General features: G+C 40.8%; 2 protein-coding genes across 2 annotated transcripts; one reads left to right on the top strand and one right to left on the bottom strand.

Annotated features, from left to right (window-relative positions):
- LOC146470830 (glycerol kinase 5-like) lies at positions 1-26,915 on the top strand. Its single transcript, XM_085121516.1, has 18 exons — positions 1-243; positions 1,306-1,399; positions 2,223-2,298; positions 2,977-3,070; positions 3,182-3,271; positions 3,641-3,682; positions 3,885-3,960; positions 5,044-5,105; positions 9,545-9,618; positions 10,212-10,272; positions 10,911-11,037; positions 12,623-12,727; positions 13,373-13,423; positions 14,770-14,813; positions 15,545-15,648; positions 16,144-16,206; positions 16,979-17,112; positions 24,175-26,915. The coding sequence occupies exons 1-18, from the start codon at positions 112-114 to the stop codon at positions 24,324-24,326; spliced, it is 1,581 nt and encodes a 526-aa protein (XP_084977642.1). The 5' UTR covers positions 1-111; the 3' UTR covers positions 24,327-26,915.
- On the bottom strand, positions 20,759-23,264 carry LOC146470831 (uncharacterized). The gene is made up of 2 exons (XM_085121518.1): positions 22,835-23,264; positions 20,759-22,620 (listed from the first exon to the last, which is right to left on the bottom strand). Exons 1-2 carry the CDS (start codon positions 23,019-23,021, stop codon positions 21,614-21,616), a joined length of 1,194 nt encoding a protein of 397 aa, XP_084977644.1. The 5' UTR covers positions 23,022-23,264; the 3' UTR covers positions 20,759-21,613.
- Positions 26,916-27,089: the final 174 nt, after the last annotated feature.

The following is a 27,089-nucleotide window of genomic DNA, read 5'->3' on the forward strand; positions in this document are numbered from 1 at the left end:
TTGATTTTCAAGATGGCGGAACGTGTTCATAATATTCATCGATGACGTTTGGTGTTAATAAAGCATGATATTTTAATCGAAAGGCACTCTTTCTGGGGTTGAGATTCCAAGATGGCAAGAGCTAAGGACGAAATGAAAGATCGATCGCCAGTGAATATCATTGCAGTGGACGTAGGCACTACGACGATTGTCTGCCATCACTTCGATAGATCGGGAATCTCTCTGTACAGCACAACTAGAAAGGTAGGTTACGTTAAGTAAATGCGTGATTCAGTTGGGAAGCGAAGCGTATAGCTCTTTGTATACGTGAAAGGGAAAATCAAGCGATAAAACATTGCTCTTCATGGTGCAATCGGTGCAAGGTGGATGGAAACATGCATAATGCAAGCAACTTTTGTAAGGTCAAAAAATTGGCCAGGGGTGATTATAAACAGAATTGGATTTATGTTATATCGATACCACGTAGGATGAAAATATTCAGTTGCTTTAGCTTGGGTGAGCCTTTGGCAGACCTGACTACCCTGCTTAAATAAAGATTCATGACTAATGACTTTTTTATAGCATATAGTTCAGCTGTTATTTTAATTAATAGGCACCAGATTGCACAATCGATGGGGACTTGTTGCATGCTTAAAATCTAGACCACTAGTTAAACTTGTCTCAAGATCAAGGTATATAGCCTGTGGAAGAAGTTGCTGTCTTTTCCATTAGACCTTCACATGGCTCAGATAATGTAAAATAAATAATAATAATAATAATAATAATAATAATAATAATAATAATAATAATAATAATAATAATAATAATAATAATAATAATAATAAAGTAACTGCTTTGTTTATAGTGGAAGCTGGTTTTCAGGCACTCCACTCAAACGATGGGAAACAAGTTGAAAATCCCAGCTGACAGGCCGGGCAAGCCAGTTGGCTATTTACAAGTTCATCCGAGGAGTTGAACTCTGGACTTCTGAGAAGAACTAGCTATTAACTCCAACAAGGGCCTCCCTGACATTTTTAAACAAGTTAACAATTCCTACTAGCCCGTTCCTCTTCCCCACCCACTCACTGGCTACGTAGCCTAAGTATATAACTGTTCTTGGCTGGCTTTTCTGAGTGCAAGGAAATACAAGGAGATTACTCTGCATGCAGGCTAGCTTTGTACAGATGTTAATAAGCTCTGTTAGTTAGAGAGATGGTGACCTTGGATTTGGAGGTGATGTGTTCAAAGTGGTACCACACATTGATGATATGATAACGGTGATGATGATGATGTTAACATCATTAATATTGTAACTTTTCTTTTCAGGTCCAACTTATTTATCCTCAGCCAGGATGGGTAGAGATAGATCCACATGTCTTATGGGAGCAGTTTGTTGATGTAATAACTGAAGTTATGGAAGGTAGGGACTTTATTTGATTAGGTTTGTCACTGTAAATAAACAAACTTGTACAACCCCATGTAATGCAGAACAAATTTCATGTATGTATATGTGCAATCACAGCATGCCAATTAAGATAGATACATGTAAGTGATTAAACTTGTAAGAATAACTCAATAAATTAAACCAATGTAAACTGGGACAAGTTCGGTGTAAGGGAATGTGACAAGCTACACGGTAAGTTGCAGCTGGCATGGATTGTTTTCCAGGATCTAAATGTAGGGTTCTCAGGATTTGGGTATTTAAGACCAGGGTCCAGGATTAGCTTAATCGGGTTTTTAACAACTCGGTAAACATGAACTTTGATCAAAGTTTAATAGAACAATTATTATTTTGATATATATTTCAATTCTAGCTTGGCTATAAGGCTTAGGGGAATAAAACAACAGAAATTAGAGTGAGGCTCAGAGATGAATAATTAATTCATTTTGTATTATTCCCCAAAGTGCCATAGCAAAGCTAGAATTTTAATATATCAAAATTGATATATTACTAATTAATAAAGATTAAATATAAATTTCCAAAAGACTTTTGTCCCTTAGTTTTGACTCAGACCTTTCTTAACCATTAGCTTAAAATGAACTTTTAAAAAATGAGCGAGATGATCATGAAGACCTTGGTTGATTCTTAATCATGGCATTAATCAGTTCCTCAACAAGTGGGCCCTGTAGATTAAATCAACCATTCGTGTACAGATTTTATCTGAGGACCAATGTACATGTCTTTTTGCATAATTTTATTGTTTCAACTAACGTGTGATATTGTTTACATTTCCACATCAAAGCATCAAATCTGCAAGCAGGAGACGTCTCAGCTCTTGGCATTTCTACCATGAGAGGCACATTTTTAACATGGGACAGGTACATAATTAATTTTAATTACCCATATTTCCTTCAAGGAGTAATTAGCTGTACATGGGACCAAATAATATCTTGCTAAGTTTGGAGCCTGTTGATCGTCAAGAAATGCCATAATTATGATAATTTAAAGATTTACCATTTAAAATCATTATCAATGGAAGCTATACATATCATGTGTGTATTTAACAGTAGTAGGACCTATTTTGTCAGCTAATGGTGTACAAAGTATCAGAAAAAACAGATTTTCATGATGATGGTGATGATGATTGTAATGATAAAAATATACTTAATATGTAATGGTCTTGGTGGTGGTGGTGGTGTTGAATGGTGAACTCAAGGTAACGATAAAAATGATGGTGAGGATTAAGCGATGACCATTATTGAGGATGATGAAGATGTTGATGATGGCGATTACGATGATGATGATGATGATGATGATGATGATGATGATGATGATGATATTGATGATGATGATGATGATGATGATGGTCATGTTGATAATGATGATGGTGATGATTTATGATGATGATGATTATTGTGAGGATAGTTTAATAAATAATAAAATTATTATGATGATGATGATGTTGGTGGTCAGGTTGTGATTATAGTAATGATGGTTAATTAAGATGACATTTTAATACCATGGTAAGGTTGACAGCTTGTGTTTTGTTTATCCAGGCAGACTGGCCGTCCTTACCATAACTTTATTAGCTGGCAAGACATGAGGTCACACAGTTACGTGGAGAGTTGGAACAAATCAATCACACTCAAGGTTTGTATAAAGCTGTTCAAGCAAGCTGTTTCTGTTTCAAATGTACAGTATGTAACATTAAATATAATTATATTTAACAGCTTGAACTCTCATTCGTCTTTCTTTGTTTAGAGTCTTAACATTGGTTCTAAATTCCTTCACATGATTTCAAGACAAAAGAAATATCTTGCTGGAAGTGTGATTAGTTTTTCAACACAGCATGTAAGTTGATTTACTATCATAACTGAAGATGTTCCAGTCACTACATGTGCATGCCTACTTACCATTAATTTTATGTGTTTAATAATAAATTACTGATTGTTTTGTATCCAGCTATACACCTAATGCAAAAATGGCTGGCATTTTAATATTCTTTTGTCTGCAGTCAAATTAGCCTCACTAGCCTCATTCTTGAGTTCAATTAATATCAACAGAATATTTTACCTTGGATGGGGCTAGTGAGTCTAATTTGAATACAAACAAAAGAATATTAAAATGTCAGTCATTTTTGCATACGGTTTATACATTATGCCTTCAGTGTTTGCAATATCATTATAGCCAACAATGATTAATTATATGCATCATTGCCAGGTTTCAATAAGACTTCACTGGTTACTCAAAACTCATCCTGAGGTAAGTACCTCATCAGATCTTTAAATAATCTTGTATCCTGATGTGAGGTCATCTCTAGATAATGCTAGTGGTGTCTGATGTGTATTTTGCCAGATCTACAAATTACCCCTTTTTCCAGCCCTGCAAAGAAGTGATGTTAAGTAGTATTAAACAATATCTTCAATTCTTTAGCTGTGCAAATCATCTCATTTATACACTGTAGCTTGCAAAGAAGGCTGATCTTGGCGTGCTAGCTTTTGGAACTATTGACTCTTGGCTCATCTGGAAATTAACAAAAGGTACTCAATTACATCTGATTGTAACAATATGTCTGCAACTACATGTATTTCCAATGATGTAGAAACTTTAACAATAATTATTGATCAATCCTGATACATCATTTCTATGTTCCCTGAGTATATAACAGCTACTGTACTTCAAGCTTTATGAAAAAAAACTCTATAAAGTCATTTCAACTAACGTTGTTGGTTCAAAGCATGAAGCTAAAAGACAAGAAAGTTTACGTGGGATTTTTATGAATAAATTCATCAAAATCAGTCATGCCTGGAGAAAACAATAGGTTGTAATTAGCAGTACAATGACCTGCACGTGCAGGGATGATTTTGATGAAATTATTCATAAAAAATAATCCCACAAAACATTGCGGCCTTGTCTTTTAGCTTGATTTTAATCTGACAATGTTAATTGAAATAGCTGTATACACAATGAAGAAACAGCCTGAAAGGGGTGCACGTACAACTCTATAGGAACAATCTAAATTTCTGATGGACTACTTTCTAAATACTGGAGAAGTAAGGTAGTGCAGCAGAAGTGTGTTAGAGTTTGACTGGGCATTTGGTCAAGAAGATCAGAGAGTTGGTGGTTTAATCAGGCTACGTTGATCTCTGTATTATCGTTTTGCTTTCCATCGAGTGACAATAAGTACAGGAATAATGATGGTGATGATGATGATGATGATGATGATGATGATGATGATGGTGTGAAACTGTGGGGTGGGGGGAGAACCTTTTCCGTTGCTTGATACGATTGGAAACTAGATTAAGCTCCAGTCATATGGGTCACTTAGGCTTGAAGATTCTTTATTTTCTAATTGAAATGGAAAACATTTTATCCATTTTTTAAACCCTGGAAGGAGTTAGCATCGCTGTTGGAAGACTTGCCTACAGCTTGTGTTCACGCAACTGACAATTTACCTTTTTCCCAAAATTCCATTCCCCAAAATTAAAATAATTCTATGTAGACATGGAAAATGTTTTTCTTATTTTCTTAAATGCAAATGCAGAAAGGGGTTTAGGTAGGCAATCTTGCACTTGATTGAAAACCATAATAACATTGTATTAATTTACTCTGACTGTTTTTAGGTCAGTTTCATGTGACTGATTACTCTAATGCAAGCAGCACCGGCATGTTTGATCCTTTTATAGTAAGTGTGCAACTTTGTCTGCAATCTGTTCATCTGAATGATAGAGGTGTCCATTTTAGTGAAATGTCCATCCTAGATAGGTGTCCACCTGAGACAGGTGTCCATCATAGAAAGGATCCACCTTAGAGAGGTGTCCACCTTGGAGAGAAGTCCATCTTAGAGAGTTCTCCACCTTGGAAAGGGGCCCATCTTAGAGAGGTGTCCATCATAGAAAGGGTCCACCTTAGAGAGCTGTCCCCCTTGGAGAGGTGTCCATCTTAGAAAGGTGTCCACCTTGGAGAGGGGTCCATCTTAGAGAGGTGTCCATCATAGAAAATCGTCCATCTGCAAGAGGTGTCTAACCTGGAGGTGTCCACCTGAGACAGGTGTCCATCACAGAAATGTTCCACCTTAGAGAGGTGTCTATCCAAGAGAGTCGTCCACCTTGGAGAGGAGTCAACCTTAGAGTTGTGTCCATTGTCCATTTTAGAGAGGTGCCCAACTTACAGGGGTGTCCATCTTAGAGAAGTGTCTATCTAAGAGAGTTGTCCAACCTGAAGAGGTGTCCATCTTAGAGAGTTGTCCACCTTAGAGAGGTGTCCATCCCAGAGAGTTGTCCACCTTAGAGAGGTTTCCTTCTTAGAGAGTTTTCCAACTAAGAGAGGTGTCCATCTTAGAGAGGTGTCCACCTTAGAGAGGGATCCACCTTAGAGAGGTGTCCATGTAAGGGAGATGTCCAACCTGAAGAGGTGTCCATCTTAGATAGGTGTGAGGTGTCCACCTTAGAGAGTTTTCCAGCTTAGAGAGGTCTCCATCATAGCGGGGTGTCCGCCAAAGAGAAGTGTCCATCTAAGAGAGGCATTCACCTTAGAGAGGTGTCCATCTTAGGGAGGTGTCCATCTTAGAGAGATATCCATCTTAGATAGGTGTCCATCTTGGAGAGGTGTCCACCTTAGAGAGGTGGCAACCTTAGAGAGGTGTCCATCTTAAAGAGGTGTCCACCTTAGAGAGGTGTCCATCTTGGAGAGGTGTCCACCTTAGAGAGGTGTCCACTTTAGAGAGGCGTCCACCTTAGAGAGGCGTCCACCTTGGAGAGGTGTCCACCTTAGAGAGGTCTCCATTATAGCGATGTCTCCACCTTAGAGAGGTGTCCATCTTGGAGAGGTGTCCACCTTAGAGAGGTGTCCACCTTAGAGAGGCGTCCACCTTAGAGAGGCGTCCACCTTGGAGAGGTGTCCACCTTAGAGAGGTCTCCATTATAGCGATGTCTCCACCTTAGAGAGGTGTCCACCTTAGAGAGGTGTCCATCTTGGAGAGGTGTCCACCTTAGAGAGGTGTCCATCTTAGAGAGGTGTCCATCTTAAAGAGGTGTCCATCTTGGAGAGGTGTCCACCTTAGAGAGCTGTCCATCTTAGAGAGGTGTCCATCTTAGAGAGGTGTCCACCTTAGAGAGGTGTCCACCCTAGAGAAGTGTCTACCTTAGAGAGGTGTCCATCTTAGAGAGGTGTCCACCTTAGAGAGGTGTCCATCTTAGAGAGGTGTCCATCTTAGAGAGGTGTCCACCTTAGAGAGGAGTCCATCTTAGAGAGGAGTCCATCTTAGAGAGGTGTCCACCTTAGAGAGTTGTCCATCTTAGAGAGGTGTCCACCTTAAAGAGGTGTCCATCTTAGAGAGGTGTCCATCTTGGAGAGGTGTCCACCTTAGAGAGGTGTCCACCTTAGAGAGGCGTCCACCTTAGAGAGGCGTCCACCTTGGAGAGGTGTCCACCTTAGAGAGGTCTCCATTATAGCGATGTCTCCACCTTAGAGAGGTGTCCATCTTAGAGAGGTGTCCACCTTAGAGAGGTGTCCATCTTGGAGAGGTGTCCACCTTAGAGAGGTGTCCATCTTAGAGAGGTGTCCATCTTAAAGAGGTGTCCATCTTGGAGAGGTGTCCACCTTAGAGAGCTGTCCATCTTAGAGAGGTGTCCATCTTAGAGAGGTGTCCACCTTAGAGAGGTGTCCACCCTAGAGAAGTGTCTACCTTAGAGAGGTGTCCATCTTAGAGAGGTGTCCACCTTAGAGAGGTGTCCATCTTAGAGAGGTGTCCATCTTAGAGAGGTGTCCACCTTAGAGAGGAGTCCATCTTAGAGAGGAGTCCATCTTAGAGAGGTGTCCACCTTAGAGAGTTGTCCATCTTAGAGAGGTGTCCACCTTAAAGAGGTGTCCATCTTAGAGAGGTGTCCATCTTGGAGAGGTGTCCACCTTCAAGAGTTTTCCAGCTTAGAGAGGTCTCCATCTTGGAGGGGTGTCCATCTTAGAGAGGTGTCCACCTTATAGAGGTGTCCATCTTAGAGAGGCATCCACCTGAGAGAGGTGTCCATCTTAGAGAGGTGTCCACCTTAGGGAGGTGTCCATCTTGGAGAAGTGTCCACCTTAGAGAGGTGTCCATCTTAGAGAGGTGGTTACCTTAGAGAGGTGTCTATCTTAGAGAGGTGTCCACCTTAGAGAGGTGTCCATCTTAGAGAGGTGTCCATCTTGGAGAGGTGTCCATCTTAGAGAGGAGTCCATCTTGGAGAGGTGTCCACCTTAGAGAGTTGTCCATTTTTGAGGGTTGTCCACCTTGGAGAGGTGTCCGTCGTAGAGAGGCATCCCTAGAGAGGTGTCCATCCTAGAGAGTTGCCTGCCTTTGAGAGGTGTCCACCTTGGAAAGGTGTCCATCTTAGATAGGTGTGAAGTGTCCATCTTAGAGGGTTTTTCACCTTAGAGAGGGGTCTATCTTAGAGAGTTGTTCACCTTGGAGAATAGGTGACCATCTTAGAGAAGTTTCCATCTTGGATAGGTGTCCACCTTAGAGAGGCTTCCATCATAGAGTGGCGTCCACCTTGGAGAGGTTTCTGCTTTAAAGAAGTGTCCACCTTATGAGGGTGTCCACCTCAAGAAGGTGTTTACCTGAGAGAGGTGTCCATCTTAGAGAGGTGTCCATCTTGGAGAGGTGTCCACCTAAGAGAGGTGTCCACCTTAGAGAGATGTCCATCTTAAAGAGGTGTCCATCTTAGAGAAGTGTCCACCTTAGAGAGGTGTCCACCTTAGAGAGGTGTCCATCGTAGAGAGGTGTCCACCTTAGAGAGGTGTCCATCTTAGAGAGGTGTCCATCTTGGAGAGGTATCCACCTTAGAGAGTTTTCTAGCTTAGAGAGGTCTCCATCTTGGAGAGGTGTCCACCTTAGAGAGGTGTCCATCTTAGAGAGGCATCCACCTTAGAGAGGTGTCCATCTTACAGAGGTGTCCATCTTAAAGAGGTGTCCATCTTGGAGAGGTGTCCACCTTCGAGAGTTTTCCAGCTTAGAGAGGTCTCCATCTTGGAGAGGTGTCCACCTTAGAGAGGTGTCCATCTTAGAGAGGCATCCACCTTAGAGAGGTGTCCATCTTAGAGAGGTGTCCATCTTAAAGAGGTGTCCATCTTGGAGAGGTGTCCACCTTCGAGAGTTTTCCACCTTAGAGAGGTGGTCACCTTAGAGAGGTGTCCACCTTAGAGAGGTGTCCATCTTAGAGAGGTGTCCAGTGTCCATCTTGGAGAGGTGTCCACCTTGGAGAGGTGTCCATCTTAGAGAGTTGTCCACCTTGGAGAGGTGTCCATCTTAGAGAGTTGTCCACCTTGGAGAGGTGTCCACCTTGGAGAGGTGTCCACCTTGGAGAGGTGTCCATCTTAGAGAGGTGTCCACCTTGGAGAGGTGTCCATCTTAGAGAGGTGTCCACCTTAGAGAGAGGTCCATCTTGGAGAGGTGTGAAGTGTCCATCTTAGAGAGTTTTTCACCTTAGAGAGGGGTTCATCTTAGAGAGTTGTTTACCTTGGAGAATAGGTGACCATTTTAGAGAAGTTTCCATCTTGGATAGGTGTCCACCTTAAAGCGGTTTCCATCATAGAGTGGTGTCCACCTTGGAGAGGTTTCTGCCCTAAAGAAATGTCCACCTTATGAGGGTGTCCACCTTAAAAAGGTGGAGGTGCCCTCCTGAGAGAGACCTCATATTACAGGGGAAGTGGCATAGAGAGTTTTATCGTTTTGGTGGGAATGGTGCAACATGCAGCAATGCGTTCCCTTTGTTGCGAATAATTCTATAACAGCAAGAGGAAAAACTAAATTGAAAGGAACCATTCAAATCCATGCTTTTTTCTCGAGTATTTGAAAACAAAAATGTGAGAACTTAAAGAAAAAAACGTCAGGTTAGTTGCAATCCTCTCTTACCCACTCTTTCTATGGCCAGAGAGACTCACCGACATTTTTCCCCATTACGAGACCAATCTTCATTAAAATGTAGTTCACTGCATTCATAATTACATACTTGTTTTGTTTAGTCGAATGCCAATATTTGTTCTAAGCAATTGAATGTTTCCCTCTATCCTTTCCATGGCTTAACGCTTATAATTTGGGTCTTTTCTCCTTTGTCAATAATAATTTTCTTTCATCTCATTTTCCGGCAGATGGAATGGAGCTCAATAATGACAAGCTTACTCAGCATACCCTTGTCAATCTTACCAAAGATAATTGAAACCAGGTACATGATAAATCATTGAGAGTACTTTGAATAGGGAGAAAGTATGAAGGTTGACACGTGCATGTACGGGGACAATTTTCCGGGACGTGTTGCAGAGACTATTCCTGTGTAGTTGTCCGCTACACATGAATATAACTCGTTCTTTAATCCATGAACCGAAACAAGCGCGCTACACATGTATATACCTCGTTCTTTAATGCTTGAGCCGACACAAGCGCGCTACACATGTATATACCTCGTTCTTTAATGCACGAGCCGACACAAGCGCGCTACATTATATTGGATGGTAATGTCCTTGGCTGAAATATTGGCTTTTACACAGGCCTACAGTTCTCACCCAACTTTTCAGTTTTTGCAGTCTTTCAGCCTCAGACATTATCCTTTAATATACTAGCTGCCCGAGGATGGTTTTTTTACTTGAAATGATGTGTGAGTTCAGTTGATGAGAGATTTTTAATGTGCTTCACAACAAGGAAATAAAATCACTGGAGACCACTTTTGCAAATCAATTTAATTTAGCCAAGATTAATTTTTTGCGAAAATGTTGTTGTTGTGTAAGCATAAATTGATTGGTTATTGTTTCCTTTTCGCAGTGGTCGCATCTGTGAAAGCCATAAAGGTATTTTTGGTGGACCAATTGCCGTTAGAGCCTTGGTAAGAGAATAATTATATTAAGAATTTCTTTCAAGGGCTGTGTTTGGCTGAGTACAATCCCTTTACTGCAAAAACCAAAATGGAAGTTATTGTTTTTAATTTGCTTCAACATAGGGTTAGAGGTGGATTGGCGTTTTGTTTCCAGCAGAGTTTTTTTTAACGAGGCAGCACAAGGAAGATTGAAATGTAGTATATTTTTGTAACAGAACTACAGAAACGCAGACCAACAGTTACATAAACACTGTCTAGTATCTCATGTGTTGCAGTCAACCAAACCTTCAAAACAGGTTTAAATGCAGCCGTCTTGCTGATAAGTGAACAGTGGGCTTTAAGGAACTTGTATGTGATTGTCCAAGCACAGAGTGCAATTTCAAGTCAAAGAATGGTAGCGCCATAGATGGATACATACACGTTGTATTTTAAAAGAGTGTTTAGCGGATGTTTTCAAGTCGAAAAGTGCGAAATAATCCAAAATAAAATAGAAAAAACATAGGGCTCCTTAGCGTCATCTAATCACTACCTGACTCTATAATATCAAATTATCAGCATTTTCGTCTGAGCTCAAGGCAGAGAAAAACAAAGCCTTCTGGCTATGAGCTTTATATTTATTAAGTTGTTATTTTGTTATTACATTTAAGGTCGCAGACCAACAGGCAGCTGTATTTGGCCAGTGTTGTTTTGATGCAGGAGATGTCAACTGCACCATGGGTACCGGTTCGTTTATTAATATCAACACAGGCTTGTATCCGCATGCTTCTGTGGCAGGTAAGGTGCTGTGCAGCAGGAGGGCAACCCCACCCACCCGTCCCTGGTAAGATAAGAGAGCATGATAACGAGGTTACACTGTCAGAGGAATCACTGAGACAGTATACCTGCATCCTTCAAAAGCTCTATTTTTAAAGTGAATCCTGGTAACCTGCAGCTGCATTTAGGGCTGAGAGCATTGTTCAGTTGTTCGTTCTTTTGTCTTCTCGACCAACCATGTAGGATGTTGCAAACGGTGTAGACCTGTCGCCCCCCACTGAAAACGGAATATTCATACTAGTCATAGTTCATCTTCACAGAGGTAAACTCGGCTCTGCCCCCAAGTGGGACTCAAAACCTGGCTCTCGTGGTTATTTGCTCTAAGCACTGAGTTACCAAGGCAACCACAGCGGAGTGACTCAAATATTAGGGAGCTTAAGCAACGACGACGGCAACGGCAACGAAAACGTCACCTGAAAATATATCTTTTTTTCATTTGTGCTACTTCGCGATTATTTCAACTCGCTCAACTTTTACAAAAATGGCGAACTATCCAGAAACCAAATTGGTAGGAGTGGCGTACAAGTTAAGAAAGAAAACGAAAGATTCACCGCCATGTGCTCACGTTCTCCACAAAACCTTAAATGTGGTCATTTCACGTTGTTGTTTTGCAGAGGACGGCAAAGAAATGTGCCAAAATGTAAAACGCACGTTCAGAGCCTTTGTTTTTGCTAATTAAACCTATTGTTTTGCGGCGTTGTCGTTGCCGTCGCCGTCGTTGTTGCTTAAGCTCCCTAATAGTAGAGATTGAGAACTTAGGCGTTTATGGCAAACGCCAAACGTGAGATAAGCATTAATGTTTTCTTGAAAAAATTAGTACATAGATGACAATGGTAAAGTTCTGACCTTTGATGCTAACTCAAAACAACTCAATTTTACTTAGAAACTGAAAACAGCGAGCAGCACATGTAGGGTAAACATGGTCACGTGGTCATGTCTTCCGTTTGCCATTTGCCGTAAATGTAATTCTTAATCTCTCTATTAGCTCAAGGGAACAATGATGTCTAGGCACTTGTTCCCAGGCCTTTCAGACTGGGAATTACTTCTGCGTACAAGTTGTCAAGAGTTTGCTCATCTGACCAAATGTTGTAAACCGTACAAACTACGGTGCAACATGGCAAACGAACAAATTTAACAAAAACGAACAATTTAAAGATTGAGTGTAAAAATAGCCTGAGTATCAGGCTTTAAGGCCTGATACTCAGGCTAGTGCAAAAAGGGCCTATATGCATTTCTAGGCCAAATTTTAACCTTCACCCAGTTTGAACAAAAATGGAACAAGTCATCTAATTTTTACGCCCTTAACAATAATTTGTTTGTTGTTGGACTGAGTTCACCCCAGAAATGCTTTCATTCTACCTCAGCAAATTTGGCCTAAAAATGTACGTGGGCCCTTTCTGCACTAAGCCCTTCATGTTTGGAGAGGTGGGGTTTGATATGCCTCATTCGCAAGCCAATTGGAAGCAACTTTACTTTTTGGGCCAGTTATCCACTTGTTAGCATAACTTGCCACCAAACCTTCGATCTCTTTCCTTTTCCAAATCAGGTCTGTATCCAGTTGTTGGATGGAAGATGGGTGGAGAGACCGTCTACCTCGCAGAAGGAAATGCCGCAGGCTGCGGAACTGCCATGGAATGGGCTCGAAAAATGGGTGGGAACATTTTTGGCTTGACGTATTTTCCATTGGTCTATTTTAATCACGTGGTACGATTCTTGCGATCTGATTGGCTGGAGACTGCCATAACCCACCCCCTCCCCTCTTTTGCTTCTTTACAGTTGGTTGAAGTTAATGGGATTGCTTTCCTGAAAACGCTTCTTTAAAATGACCTACGATAGATAATTTTGACGTAAATGAAAACCAAATAAAAGAAGGTCTTAAAACTTATTCTTTATTCTTAATTCGTTCGTATTTTGCCTAGTTCCTAGGCCTCATCTCGGTCAATCCTTCTCGGGTCACGTGGTCCGAGCGAAAAAGCGAGGCCTTTCCCTGGCCGTTCGCCTCGGATATGTCACCGAAACGAATTGACCGTGAGGGCCTGGGAGAAAGTCCTACAGGGACTAGGCAAGTTCGCATTCACCTTACAGAAACAATTTTTTTTAACAGAGAATTGCGCGCATTTTCTTGCCAATTAAATTTTCTATCTTTACCGAAGGATGCACTTTTCACGTAATAAAACTTGCTTGAATTCTCTGTCATTTTATTCTCCGAAAAACTAAAGGGATCCCCACTTGCTGTTCATTTTTGTGTAGAGTTGCGTGGTGTTTGAAGACAATTAACTTTTTCTCTCTTTTCAAGGTTTTTACGATGATGTTTCACAAACAAGTGATACTGCATTCGCTGTAGAAAGTAAGTTGTGATAAGTAGGTACATTGGAGAACTTTTTCCATAAGGTTTTGTATGCACTACAGATTTCGGGCGCTGAACCCTAGATATCAATTTTTTTTTGTGCCAAGACTAACTTACATGGAGTTTTTCCTTTGCTTTCATGTGGTAGCAGTCTTTCTAAACTCAGCGTTAGGTAAAGAGCAAATGTGGATCCATATTTAACACACAAAATCCGCACTGCATACTAAAAAGGGGCAAGGTTGGAGCGTTTACTGACTTTTTAGCCCAAAAAAGCGACATACGCCGGCCCGTTTTCCAGAAAGCCCCTCAGTTATGATCATCCGGGTAAGAGGAGTCCTGAGAAGGGACTGCAGAGTTAATTCTCTGATCGAATCCATCATTTTAGTCCTGAGAAGGACTCTTTGAGGTGGCATTAAGTGACGTTCAGGCAACGTGAGCGGAGGTCATCGTCAGCACCAAGTGAATTGTGTAGGTAGTTTTTAAACTGGCGTTCAACTGCAACTACATTTTGTAGCGAAGCTCTGTGCGGAGCCCCATTGGTAACAAAAATTGATAATACATCAGTGTCAGAAATTTTGGTTAGGTTATGACGACACGTCCGTCCGTCCGTCCGTCCGTCCGACCGTACGTACGTACGTACGTTCGCACGGCGTACCAGAGGAAAACTTAAGTGTGTGAAGCTGTGCTGCGACCCGCGTTTGTTTGGCGGGAAGTTGCATCGCCAACTGCTTTTAAGAAAACCAAATCAGCATTAAATAATTTTGCCCTCTGTATTACACGTACATTGTTATTGTTATTGTTATTGTTATTGTTATTGTTGATGGGCAGTTTCCTGCGTATGCACTAAAAATATATATAACTGCAGAAAGGATGAGGAACTGGTAAGGTTACTACGTTCATACGATAAGCAGATTTCTATAAATGCTATGAGAAAAAATTGACGCTCCGCTTTTAGGCTTGGCTAAATATATATATTACTTGCACATTTCTAACACCAGTCCTCATTGCTAGACCATCCAAACTAGTAATCGGAAGGTCTTAGGTTCGACTCATATTGAGAGAACTCGGATTTTCTTTTTCCGAGTGTGCCTTTGTCACCGACTGAAAAAAATACATCTATCGTTACATATCCTCTGTCCGTATTTTTAACTCGAGTATGATGAATATGGAAGGGCGGGTGTCAATTGGTTAGAGCAGTAGTTGAAGTCACTCTTTATTGTAAAAATGTCTTCTATAAATAGAGAAGTATAGACTGGAGATTGAACTTCCATATGTTCAGCGCTGCCTGTCAAATGCGGTATGTTGTAAAGTTTGCCAAACATATTGTCCCTTTTATTAATTTTCAGGTTCAGAAGGTGTATATTTCATCCCTGCATTTAACGGATTACAGGTTGAAACTATTTCTAATCTCATTCGTATTGTAGTTGCCTCTTGTTAGTCTTCCAAGTCACTTGGGGCGTTCGCTGTCTTTCACAAACGCCCCTCAGGTTAACATCCTTGGGGTCAGATATTAAAAGACAGTTGAGACGGTGATTAACAAAACCACGTTCTAAGCAATTTTCAATTTTGCCAAACGGTCATAACCAAACATTGTCTGCTGCTGACGGTAACAAGAAGGCTTGCATCTCAGACTAGAAAACTATTTATCTACTTAAAATATAAACCACTTATAAACAGATTTGGAGGCCCACTGATTGTCTTAAGCTTGTCTAAGGGCTACCATAGGTAGAGTAGAACCCCACTAACTCGAACAAAATTATATTTCTCCTGGATTTGAGCGCATGGTTTTAGTTATTACTATCAGCTAACTCGAACTCCCCGCAAACTCGAACTTTACTATCCCTTGGTTCGAATTTACCCTTACCCCGATAACTCGAACAATATTTTAAAGACTTCGGTCGGTAAACCTCAAAATGTCAGAACATAGCTGATTGACTTGTCTAAATCTTCAATCTTTTTATTGATTATTGATCTTTGTTTTGTCCTCTTAAAAGTTTGGTCACAATTACCAAACTAGACGTTCTTGTGAAACAAATGTAATGTTATGTACTTGTCTTTATTCTTATCTAAAGGCTCTCATAAAACAAACTTTTGATCGTTTGCTTATTTTGCTGTTTGCAGGCGCCAATAAATGATAACAAGGCTTGTGTATCACTGATGGGCATCAAATCCACAACAACCAAGGATCACATTACGAGAGCCATTTTGGAGTCAATTGCTTTTAGGTAACTGAACTAACAGTTAACATTGATTTCTGCTCTTTTTTTGACAGCCTTTCTAATACTTGAACTTAATTGGAGGAGGAGGAGGCCAATAAAGCCAATTTCTCATTTATTCACCGAGCTTAAAATATTCCATCACATTATTTCCATTGCGCATATGCCACACATTGACATTTCAATCCTAGTTTAATGGCCTTAGCTTTCACGAGTCTCCTGAAGCTCAGTGGTAGAGCATCCGAACTAGTTATCGGAAGGTCTTAGGTTCGACTCCTGATAGGAGCACTCGGATTTTTTTCCGAGTTTGCCTGTCATTTACTGATTAATACATCATTCTCATTTATTCACCAGGCTTAACATATTCCAACACATTATTTCCAAAGCCAAATTTTTAGCTATCAATAGTGACGCTTAAATTAGTTGATGCTGCTCCGTTAATGTACCGGGAAATGTATCCAGCTCAGAAACTTATCTCTTATGCTTATGTTTCACTTTCCGCAGATTTACCCAGTTGTACGAAACAGCGGTAGAAGAGACGCACATCCCGCTTATGTCCTCAATTAAGTAAGTTTTCACTGTTTGACTTCCTCGTAAATACTGCAAGAAACCGGACACTATACTGTGTGATAGCTTTCATTTGAATGGGATCACAGGCACAGGAGTTAATCATCTTGCACAACATAATAAACAGCACCACAGGAACGCGCTTCTCAGTAGCTTTCATTTGAATGGTCACACTTTAGGATTTCATCCACAGACACAAAAGTTAGAACCACCTTGTACAGCATACTAAATAGCACCACAGGAAAGTACTGCTTAGTAGCTTTTATTTGAATGGTCACAATTGAGGATTTCATCCACAAACTAAAAAATTAGAACCACCTCGTGTAGCAACAGCATCACGGGAAAGTATCGCTCAGTAGCTTTCATTTGAATGGTCACACTTTCGAATTTCATCCACAGACCAAACAAGGTTAGAACCACCTTGAACAGCATAATAAACAGCACCACAGGAAAGTGCTGCTCAGTAGCTTTCATTTGAAGGGTGTACCTCTTAAGGATTCTGTTCACAGACTTAAGATCTTGAGCCACACTGTTCTGTTCCTTAGCCAGTTCCAGGCTCTCCGATAGTAATGCCGGTGAAGTGCTAAAATCAGAAAGCGAACGTGAGCGTGAACGTGAATTAACTCGCAGAAACGTGAACGCGCGGGAACTACTTCCTGTCTGAGAGCCAGGAACATTCTATATTTCCTCGAAAACAGAATGGTTTACCCTGTAAAGGGGTTAGCAATGTGAATAGTATTCCCTGTTTTGTTAACTTGTTTTCTTTTCACAGAGTCAATGGTGGCATTTCTAACAATGATTTCGTGTTGGAGCTGATGAGCAGCTTAACCAGTCAGACGTTAGATCGACCATCACAGACCGATATGTCGGCTCTAGGTGCTGCATTCCTGGCAGGACTGGCCACTGGTAACTAGACCGTCCAGTTTAACCTGTATAATTATATCTCTTAGTTAGTACGGTCAACTTAGCGTGCCGTATTTCACTGCACGGTACGCTAAATTTGAAACCGGTTTCTTTTCGACGCGCCCGATTAACCTCGTTTTCTCGGTCCGTATTGTAAGTTACGGATCCTCGTTTTTCCCCGTTGATTTAAGCCGCGGCCACACGAGCGATTTTTTGCTCGCGCAGGTGATGCGATTTTTTCAAATTTTGTCGCGTCGCCAGCGCGAGAGGGTGGCCACACGAGCGACAAATGCTAGCGCGAGTTTGGCGACAAATTGAAAGCCGCGCGAATCGCATACGTCAAGAGACCTGGGCACTATAAACAAACATGGCGGAAGTCACTTTGGACGACGATATTGTGTTATCCGCTATTTTTATTCTTCTTGACGAGAAAAAGCAAGGTAAGGAAGAAGAAAAAAAAAGAACAACGTGGGTCCGTCCGTGGCTCGCAAGGAGGAAAGAGCGGGGGTTTTATCATCAACTTGTGACTGAAATTTCGGTCGAGGATGTCCCGGCGTTTCGTGAGATATTGCGTGTGACGAAGACGCAATTTTACGGCTTAGTGGACACTTTGTCCCCAAGGTTGGCAAAGAGAGACACGGTGATGCGTGAAAGCATTAAGCCTGGAGAAATGTGTGCTCTTGCGCTAAGATTCTTGGCCACTGGGGAGTCGTTCCGTTCCTTGCATTTCCAGTTTAGGCTTGGGAGGGCGACGATCTCACAGGCAATCTCCGAAGTCTGCACAGCAATCTACGAGGAAATGGGCCCAATTTATGTGAAGACGCCAAATTCAAGAACAGAATGGGAACAAATTTCTGGTAAATTTGAAGAAAGGTGGAACTTGCCCAACATCCTTGGTGCCATAGATGGGAAAAGGATCATACTAGAGCAGCCCATTAATTCTGGTTCAATGTATCATGACTACAAAGGGAACGATAGCATAATTTTAATGGCTGTTGTTGGACCTGAGTACGAGTTCTTAAATGTTGATGTTGGGATGAACGGCAGGATGTCAGATGGTGGCAACTGGTCTCGTAACAGTTTTCGAAAGGCACTGGAGAATGTAAACAACCCATTAGGAATCCCCCCTCCGAAACCATTACCAGGCAGGAGCAAGAGCATTCCTCATGTCTTTGTGGGTGATGATGCATTTGGGTTGACCTCCTATATGATGAAGCCCTACCCCCAGCTGGGACTGACAGAAGAGAAGCGTATTTTTAACTATAGGCTTTCAAGGTGCAGAAGGATCTCCGAAAATGCATTTGGTATCCTTTCAAGCAGATGGAGAGTGTTCAGAAAGCCTCTTCTCTTGCAGCCTCAGCGGGCAACATCCATCACCCTGGCAGCAATAACACTCCACAACTGGTTGCGATCTGAAGCAGTGGCTGGGCAGATTCAGCTCACAGAAGACAATGGATGTCAAGCTGGAGACAACTCATGGCTCAATCTGGAAGATTTTGGTCACCACAATGCCACCCAAGAAGCTAAGGAAATCAGAAAGGAGTTCACTGAGTATGTCATGATGGAAGGTGTAGTACCTTGGCAGTGGAGGAGTGCACACATTTTGTGACAATCATAATCGTCCAATGGTTAAACAAATGCAGAGACCTTTTTACTTTAAGCTCGAGGTCTGTCATTTTGCAAAAAAGGCCAAACAGCATGTGGGATAAAATGTTTGCATGAATATTTAACGTCAAATAAATGCTCTAATATTGAAATCTACACAAACTTTGAATAGTGAAAGCAATATAGGGGTCCAAGCATTTTTGTGATTAAAGTTGAGGGATACAGCTGGGCTAAAAAGTGTGTGATTAAGGTTTTTACTTTTCCATACATTTGTCTGTACATTTTTCAAGCTAGTTTATGCACATTTTCCTTTTCAAATTTAGGAAAAGTTAAAAACGCAATTACGCACTTTCTAGCATATCTATATAACCCTCAACAGAGACCCCTATATGACCTCCACCATTCACGCTGGTGTAGATTTCATGTTTATTGCTTTAAGTTGATGGAAATTAAGTAAGTAACTGCTCTAATAATATATAAACCAAAATTTCTGCAATCTGATAGGTGTAGAGCATCTCAATTTATCCCAAATGTAGTGCAGAGTGCAGAAAGTTGAATTAAGTGCAACAAAGGTGAAATTAAAATGATTGACAGGTACACAAATTTGCAAATGGGCTGTCTCAAAACAAAATGGCAAACAGGTTTGGAGAGAGTAACAGCATTTTAATTGAAAGTGGGAAAATGCAAAGAAACTCAACAAAGCATAAACAACAGGCTAAAAGTTTGGAGGTCTTGGACAGCACAGAAGGGCTACGACCAAAATATTGAAGATTATGAACCCGAGGCACTCAACAAAATTCTTGAGTATTTTTAGCATTTTTTCTGTATGTATGAAGATGTATGTCAATCAAGCTTAACATTTTTGAAACCAATCAAATACATGTAGGCGGGTCATTAGCTAATGGATAAGAAATAAACAAAAGCTAATTTGAAATTTTTGTGTGTATATTATTGACAAGTATTCACGATTTTTTATGTGTAATTTGGAATAAAAAATGAGCACTCGTAAATTTTAAAAGACCACAAATTTGTAAAATTTTACAAGTGCTCATTTATTCCAAATTGCATGTAAAAGATCATGTGATTACTTGTCAATAATATACATACAAAAATTTCAAATGAGCTTTTGTTAATTTCTTGTCCGTCAGCTAATGACCCGCCTACATGTATTTGATTGGTCTTAAAAATGTTAAGCTTGATTGGCTTTCTTTGCATTTCCCTTTAAACTTTCAATTAAAATGCTGTTATTCTCTCTCCAAACCTGTTAGCCATTTTGTTTTGAGACAGCCCGTTTGCAAATTCATGTAGCTGTCTATCATTTTAATTTCACCTTTGTTGCACTTATTTCAACTTTCTGCACTTAATTTCACATTTCTGCACTACATTTGGGATAAATTGAGATGCTCTCCACCAGATTTCAGAAATTTTGGTATATATATTATAGAGCAGTTACTTACTTAATTTCTATCAACTTATTTAAGCAATAAACATGGCCTCCACGTTATTGGGTATAAAATAATGATTCCTATATGACTTCCTTCCCAGGAGCCTCAAGATTAAAAGAGTGAGCTTAATTTATTGAAATTTGCATATGAAATTTGAAATTTGGAATAGCCCACTTTGAAAAAGAGTGATGGCCTGGGTCGAGAGTAACTGCCCAAGTGATTGTGGGATTGTTTGGGGGGACGATGGCTATTGTTATCGTCCCCCCAAACAATCCCACAATCGCTTGGGCAGCTTCTCTCGACCCAGGCCATCACTCTTTTTCAAAGTGGGCTATTTTGCAATGGGCCATGATTATTAAGGGTTCAAATGTTCATACTTAAATTGTTAAGCATTGTATTGCAAGGTGTCCTGTACTGAAATGGCTAAGTAAAAAAGCTCATGTCTCAATTTACCAGGGTAAACATCTGCCATAAACTTCAATGACACCATGAATCTCCTATAGCTCAGTAGAAGAGCATCCAAACTTATGAGAGGGTCATATAGGTTTGACTCCTAGTTAGGAGCACTCAGATTTTTTTCAAGTATCCACAAGACAACATTGAACTTTCAATATGTATATTTAAATCATTCAATATTATTGCTTGCCAAGCTTTCTTGTGCTGAAACAGCTTTCTGTAACAAACTTGAAATATCATACAGGAAATGGCAATTTTGTTTAATAATTTGTATACCAAGATATCCTGTGATCGAATTAATAGTTTTACGTAAAAACTCTTAATATGTTACAGAAAATGGCAATTTGTTTAAAAGTGTATGCCAAGCCATGTCATGTTGAAATTGCTTCATGTAAAATAACCTTACAAATATCTTCCAGAGAAAGACTGTTATATACAAATATTATGTACTAAAGAAAGCAAATGATTACTTTGTACTCAGCCTTTGTAAGACCAAACTATCCATTTTAAGAAAGCTCTGGTTGAATTATTACAAATAAAAGGTTAATGAGTAAACATAAACGGGCTAATCAACACATTCCCATACCACAAAATGTCCCGCGTAAAAGAATTTCCGCCTTTAATTTGAACAGAGGCCTTAAAAATGTGAAGGTCCTTGTATTTTCTGCTATAAAAAAACAGCTCTTCAATATCCGTGAATACAAATCAATGAAGTTTGATTTTAAAAAATGGATCTGTATTTGGAACAAAAGCTTTCTCTCATAAGAATTCTTCACTGATACGTAAAAAAAAAAAAGGGTACGCAGGTCAGCTCAAGCACATGAATTGGAATGGCTTGAGTCCATAAATAAAACACAACAAAAATGTATAAAATGGCTTGCGTAAATTGAAAAGGTTTAGCGCTTTGACTTTATGTTCACGCAAGTCATTCCTACATTCTCGTATATGTTATTCAAGCACGTAAAGTCACTTTAACAAACACTGACCATAAACAGGAGCTACAAGTTCCAATCAATCTCTGAAAGGTCAATTGTTTTCAATGGTGGTTCAGTATTGTCTTGGCTTGTACTTGGGGCTGTTTCGCCAAGCTTCTGCTGCTCATGACGCAGATTCTGAGAAATGTACGTAGCTGGTAGAGAGGAGAATGGGACTGTGTGTTGCAATGGACTCGGATAAAGGGATTGCAATGGAGGCTTCGGTTGGGCTTGCTGGATTTGAAGCTGGCTGCATAAAGCAATACCTTGCTGGAAGCCAGCTTGGAATCCAGCTTCATAGCCATTTTTCCAACTCATTCCTCCACTTGTTGTCCCTTTGTTGTCGCTTAGCCTGGATAACAGGGCCTCCAGCACTTTCATTTTTGTAATTTCCATTGAATTTTCCTTTTCTTCTTCCCGCTTTCGTTTTGTAGGGGTCTTTTTATCGTTCAACGGTGCAACATGGTCAAAGGTGTTGGAAACGCCCTTCTCTGGTTCTGTTTTGTCTTTAATAAACTTGAGGGAGGAAAAAAAAGGCCAATCTGACTCATAGACATCTTCTTTCCCGGCACCTGATTTGAGTGAACTCTCCTGCTTCACTGACTCGCGTTGAAAGTGGGTTGATAACTTATGCCACGTTTCTGCAAGGTCTTTAACGGTATACTTGTCGTCCAACTCTTTCGACAGCCTCTCCATTGACGCTCTTCTCTGGTCACGGTCTCGGTATTCCTTAAGGCTTGCATCCCACAGGTGTGGCGTATTTTTGTAAAACTCTATAACAGTCGCTTTCTCCTCATTCGTTATCTCCTTCTCACCTTTTGCCCTCTCCTTTTCTAAATCTTCCTCTATATCCTTTTTCATGAATAACATGGCATTATAAAATTTCCATTCCTTTGAGGATGTTTTTTTGGTACCGTCACTGTCATTCAAGGAGTCTTGGTCAACTTCGAATTCTTTCTTCACGATCCTTCTCATGCACGTGCGAAGATTGTGTATTTTTTTTTCGATCACGGGCACTGAATACAGGTTTCCTAGACGTAAAAAGCGAAGACAGTCAACTCTTTTGAGGTACTGTTGCCTGACACGATGCGTGAACTTTTAATTTTTTCCATTTTCTAAATGCAAATGACGCAGGCGGCTCGTTGCCCGAGCAATTAACAGTAGCCTGTCAACCGTGTCAAAGTTTTGCAAAGCTGCAAAACTGATAAGCTAGATCTTACTCGCGTTAAAACGTAAGAAACTTACCCAAATGCTCCCGAAGCCGCTCTTTCAACTGTGCCCTGACAGTTCTGTTGGATGACTTGAGCATGTCTGGGTTCTGCTCAATGAATTTAATCAGTTTAATTGTTTCTTCGTCACCGAATTTTTTGTCTTCGTCCGCCATTGTTGTTTTTGCTGAAACCGGAATCTCGATTTCGTCCTGTAATCTCATTGGCTAAATACTCTTTAGTTGCATCACAAGCGCGGGCAAAAAGTTGCAGGGTGGCTACACGGGCGACTATCCCTGCGATTTTGTCGCGAAAATTTCAATTCTGGCGACTTTTTTCTTGCGATTTTTCACCTGTCGCGTCGCTAGTTCGAGGGTGGCCACACGTGCGATTTTCATCTCGCGCAGGCGACGCGACAAAATTTGAAAAAATCGCATCACCTGCGCGAGCAAAAAATCGCTCGTGTGGCCGCGGCTTTATGTTCCTCGCGCTTCGCGCTTGGGCCATAAATCAACGGGAAAAAACTCGGTCCGTAGCTTATGGTACGTACCTCGAACTCGGTTACTAAGAGGTATTTATCACTCAACGCATTGCAACACTACCCAGATATGGTCTTGGTGCACTGAATATTCGCCGTCCGTAGTCAACAGATATCCTGCGATATACGTGATTTCGTGGGTCGGGGAGAAAAATTGCAATTTAAAGATCGTCTCCAACTTTTTTGCAATAAAACTGTGCTTTGTTATCAATGTGTTCAATAATATAACAATTATCCTGCTCAATCTTGCGGAATATTCCCTGATTTTAGCCAACTCAGCCAACAACCTCGTCAGCTAAGTATCAGGCGATATTCCTCGCGATTTCGCAGGGTAATTGTCAATTGTTTACCAGTGTGGCCACATTTAATAAGTGTTCCTATGATCACCTTTACGAAATGACCGTTTAACACAGTTGAAGACATACACTATTTGGGACTTTGTAAAAGATGACCGTGACTGGCATCAAATAGGGAGAAGACCGCTAAATATTGGTCTCATTTACAGTAGTAAGGGAAACAATGTTGGGGACTTGAACTTAGAAGTGACTTCGTCGGAACAGAGGGTGACCGCTTAGTATTTGAGTACCAACTTACGACAACCACGCTCCCAAGGATGTGAAGGGAGGGATCCTGGTAACGAGGTTGCAACTTACAACCACTTCATTAATATCTTATAAAAGGATATTAACGCTCCATGATATTAGCGCATTGATTCACGCCTTTGAGTTGTGATTAACCAGTGTGATTACCTCAATTTCTAGTTTCCAGGCAGTATAAATTTATAAGAAAATTTTAGTTCAAACGTCGTCAGTTTTTAATCTTAATCCTTCTCATTTCAGGCGTATGGAAATCGCGTGATGAGTTGAAAGCTATTCGTTGTTCTCAAGCGCTGTTCCAGCCCAAAGCTTCCGTAAAAGATAGGTATCTCAAGTCATTTGACGAATGGAAAGAAGCGCTACAAAGGAGTAGAAACTGGTACAAGTGGGACTAAATATTTCACGCATTGTATATCGGAGCGGTTTTCATTTGAGTGTCAAAAGGACCCCTACGCGTTCAATTGTTTAGACTGTAAAACAGCCCGCATTTTTTGCGTTGTTCTGTGGTACAAAAAGTTCTGTGGTACAAAAAGAGGATTGTGAACTTTTTCGTTGCCCGGTTTTTTGTCGGGACGAAAAGCTTTGCAGGAATTTTCACTAGTTTTCAAGATATTTCTTTGCTTTGTATGATCTGCCTTATTGTGTTTCTCTTGCGAAACGGCTTTGTAAAAAAGATTGCAGGATTTACCCAACAGCCGCCGCCGACCCCTCCCCCCGTTTAAAACAAAATGGTTTCATCCTTAACTAATCAAAGAAAGTACTTGTAGCCCTCTCGCTCGCTTGTATCGATTTGCATTTTTAGTGGTTTATATCACAGCGGAGCTAAAATCCAAGTTGTATACTTAGTTATATGCTTTGTAATTGTAAATGTTGTAAATTGTAAATGATGAGTTGGGTCGCATCATATCGTCATCTACGGCTGAAAATCATTCAGCTTAACCTTACGTGACACTTTCGCCTTGCGTTACATAATCGGCGACCTACAACCTTGGACAATTCAAAAAAAAAGTTGAGACCGCCCCTCCCTCCCCCCCCCCCCCCCTTCAATTTCAATGGTGGAAAAATAGCGCGTTTTGTTTTGCGTGCGAATTCATCATTGTTGTTGGGGTTGAGGGGGGAGGGGTTAGTTTCGTTTTTTATTCTGTCCAAGATTGTATCTTCTACACAAAAACAATTTCTCATTGCTGACGTCTTAGAGTTCTTTAAAAAAAATTGGCTTATGCGAATTCGTGGTCAGGGGCCCGTTTCTCGAAAGTCCCGGTAACTTACCGGGCCCGATAAGTATATTTTTAAATGTCTTTTCGTCGATTACACAGTAATTACAGACATGGTTCTTTACCAATGTTTTCATAGAATTATAAGATTTTAAATTTAGTATTCAAAGCTAACAAAAGTTGACTTTTGCGAAGAAACATTTATCACCAGAGACACTAATCGGGCCCGGTAAGTTACCGGGACTTTCGAGAAATGGGCCCCTGGTCACCTCCATCGTTAACAATGAACTGATACTCTGAGGAAATTGTATGTTTATTACTGGAATTTACTTGCACACGAATTCAGATTTTTTATATCTTCTCCTCATCCGTCTGCTCGACTATGTATTGATATATTGTGGAGAAATTATATGTTGATCACTAGAAAACTTCTGCGATCGTGATCGCTGGCGATAACCATTTTCTATCTCCGGCGAGCGTCTGCGATCATAAGGAGAAAATGCGTTGCGATCAAAACACTTGCCGCAATACTTCATGTTCGGCCAATTTCGCTTTCATGAAGTATGTAGGAAGAAATAAATCACTTTCTTTTGGGATCTTTGGCGATGACTTGCAATAGTGCAAGTAAAATACGGTGCTCGCTAAGTGGCATCCAAAATTTCACTTTTATTTTCAAATTTTTGCAATTGTTTTTCGCGGCTTTTTTCGCGACCTTTCATTCTTCCCCCCCCCCCCCCCCCCCTCCACGTCATTGCGGGATCAGAACCACAACACGTGCAAAGATACCTTCCTCAGGCTGAGACAAGCTTACGAGACCTGTTTGAATTTAAGGGTATAAATGAATGTTGTATCGGTAGCACTGAGGACACAAATGATGGACACTGATTAACTACAGTGTGCGGGTGCCCAAGTGAACCCATGAATTTCCGCTGAGCGTTAGCCCTACTGCTAGGTGGGAGATCACACGAGGCAAGGAAAAAAATCTCCGACTTCGGCGGGAATCGAAGCTACGACCTCCGGATTCGGTCGTCCGCTCCTCTGCCGACTGAGCCGGGAACAAGTCGTGGGCGATCAGATTTACAAGAATCAGTTTGATCGTCTTCATCCCACAAAATAACCTTCAGGAAAGGCCTTTTCCTTCTGTATCCATTTCTCTCCCACAGCATTTATGTTCATTTAAAGTGAGTTTTACTTTCTGTGTTGTTTCACTACAGAAGCTAGAAGAAGGCTTCCTTCTTCTTCCCATACAAAGTCTATAAATGAACGTGACGTTCGTGTTGTGTTTCTGATCCCGAGGGACGGGGAGCCGATTGGCCGCGAAAACCTGAAAATCAAGTGCAGTTTTGGATTGCACTTGCCGAGCTCCGAAAGTAGACAATCGTTTGTCTGTGATCATTAGCGCAACCTCGTTTTCAGGGAACGATAACGAGGTTGATCCTTTGCCATTATTATGTATGGACACCAGGCTTAGTGACAAGACAACCTTGTATGATGTTGCAACGTCAATGCATATGTTCCCCAGTGGAATGCCGGAGTTTCTTTATTCTTCTCAGCTAACCATCTTGACAATCTATTGATATAAAGTAAGAATAAAATGGCGAAGCTCATTTTACAACCGTGAGTTGAATTCATCGATCTCTGATGAAATGCGTTTAGTCGGTAGCATAAAATCAAAATTACTTACAGCTTTAGTCTTAACAAAATATATTATTGTGCTATTTAAATGCCACAACAGGCACATTAATAAATACACATTTGTTTTCACGTTGACTAGTTTTTTCATTGGTTTAATAAAGGACTTAGCCTGTGAAGAGGCTCCCAAATTGAGGCATAGTGCAAAGAGAAACTGAATCGAAGAGCGGAGCGAGCCGAGCGCGGTCTTGGGTCGGTCTTAATTTCTCGCCCTCAGACTGAGCTCGATCCCCCCCGCCCACCCCCCAACTT

Source organism: Pavona decussata, unplaced genomic scaffold (assembly GCF_977016875.1).
Source record: "Pavona decussata unplaced genomic scaffold, jaPavDecu1.1 SCAFFOLD_110, whole genome shotgun sequence".
Classification (NCBI taxonomy): domain Eukaryota; kingdom Metazoa; phylum Cnidaria; class Anthozoa; order Scleractinia; family Agariciidae; genus Pavona; species Pavona decussata.

Bases quoted from the DNA above. Each gene is read 5' to 3' on its own strand.
- LOC146470831 (XM_085121518.1), bottom strand. From the start codon at position 23,021: ATGAGATTACAGGACGAAATCGAGATTCCGGTTTCAGCAAAAACAACA. The intron at 22,621-22,834 runs GTAAGTTTCTTA...TTTTACGTCTAG, and splicing joins GCGGCTTCGGGAGCATTTGG to GAAACCTGTATTCAGTGCCC.
- LOC146470830 (XM_085121516.1), top strand. From the start codon at position 112: ATGGCAAGAGCTAAGGACGAAATGAAAGATCGATCGCCAGTGAATATC. The intron at 2,299-2,976 runs GTACATAATTAA...TTGTTTATCCAG, and splicing joins ACATTTTTAACATGGGACAG to GCAGACTGGCCGTCCTTACC. The intron at 3,272-3,640 runs GTAAGTTGATTT...CATCATTGCCAG, and splicing joins TTAGTTTTTCAACACAGCAT to GTTTCAATAAGACTTCACTG.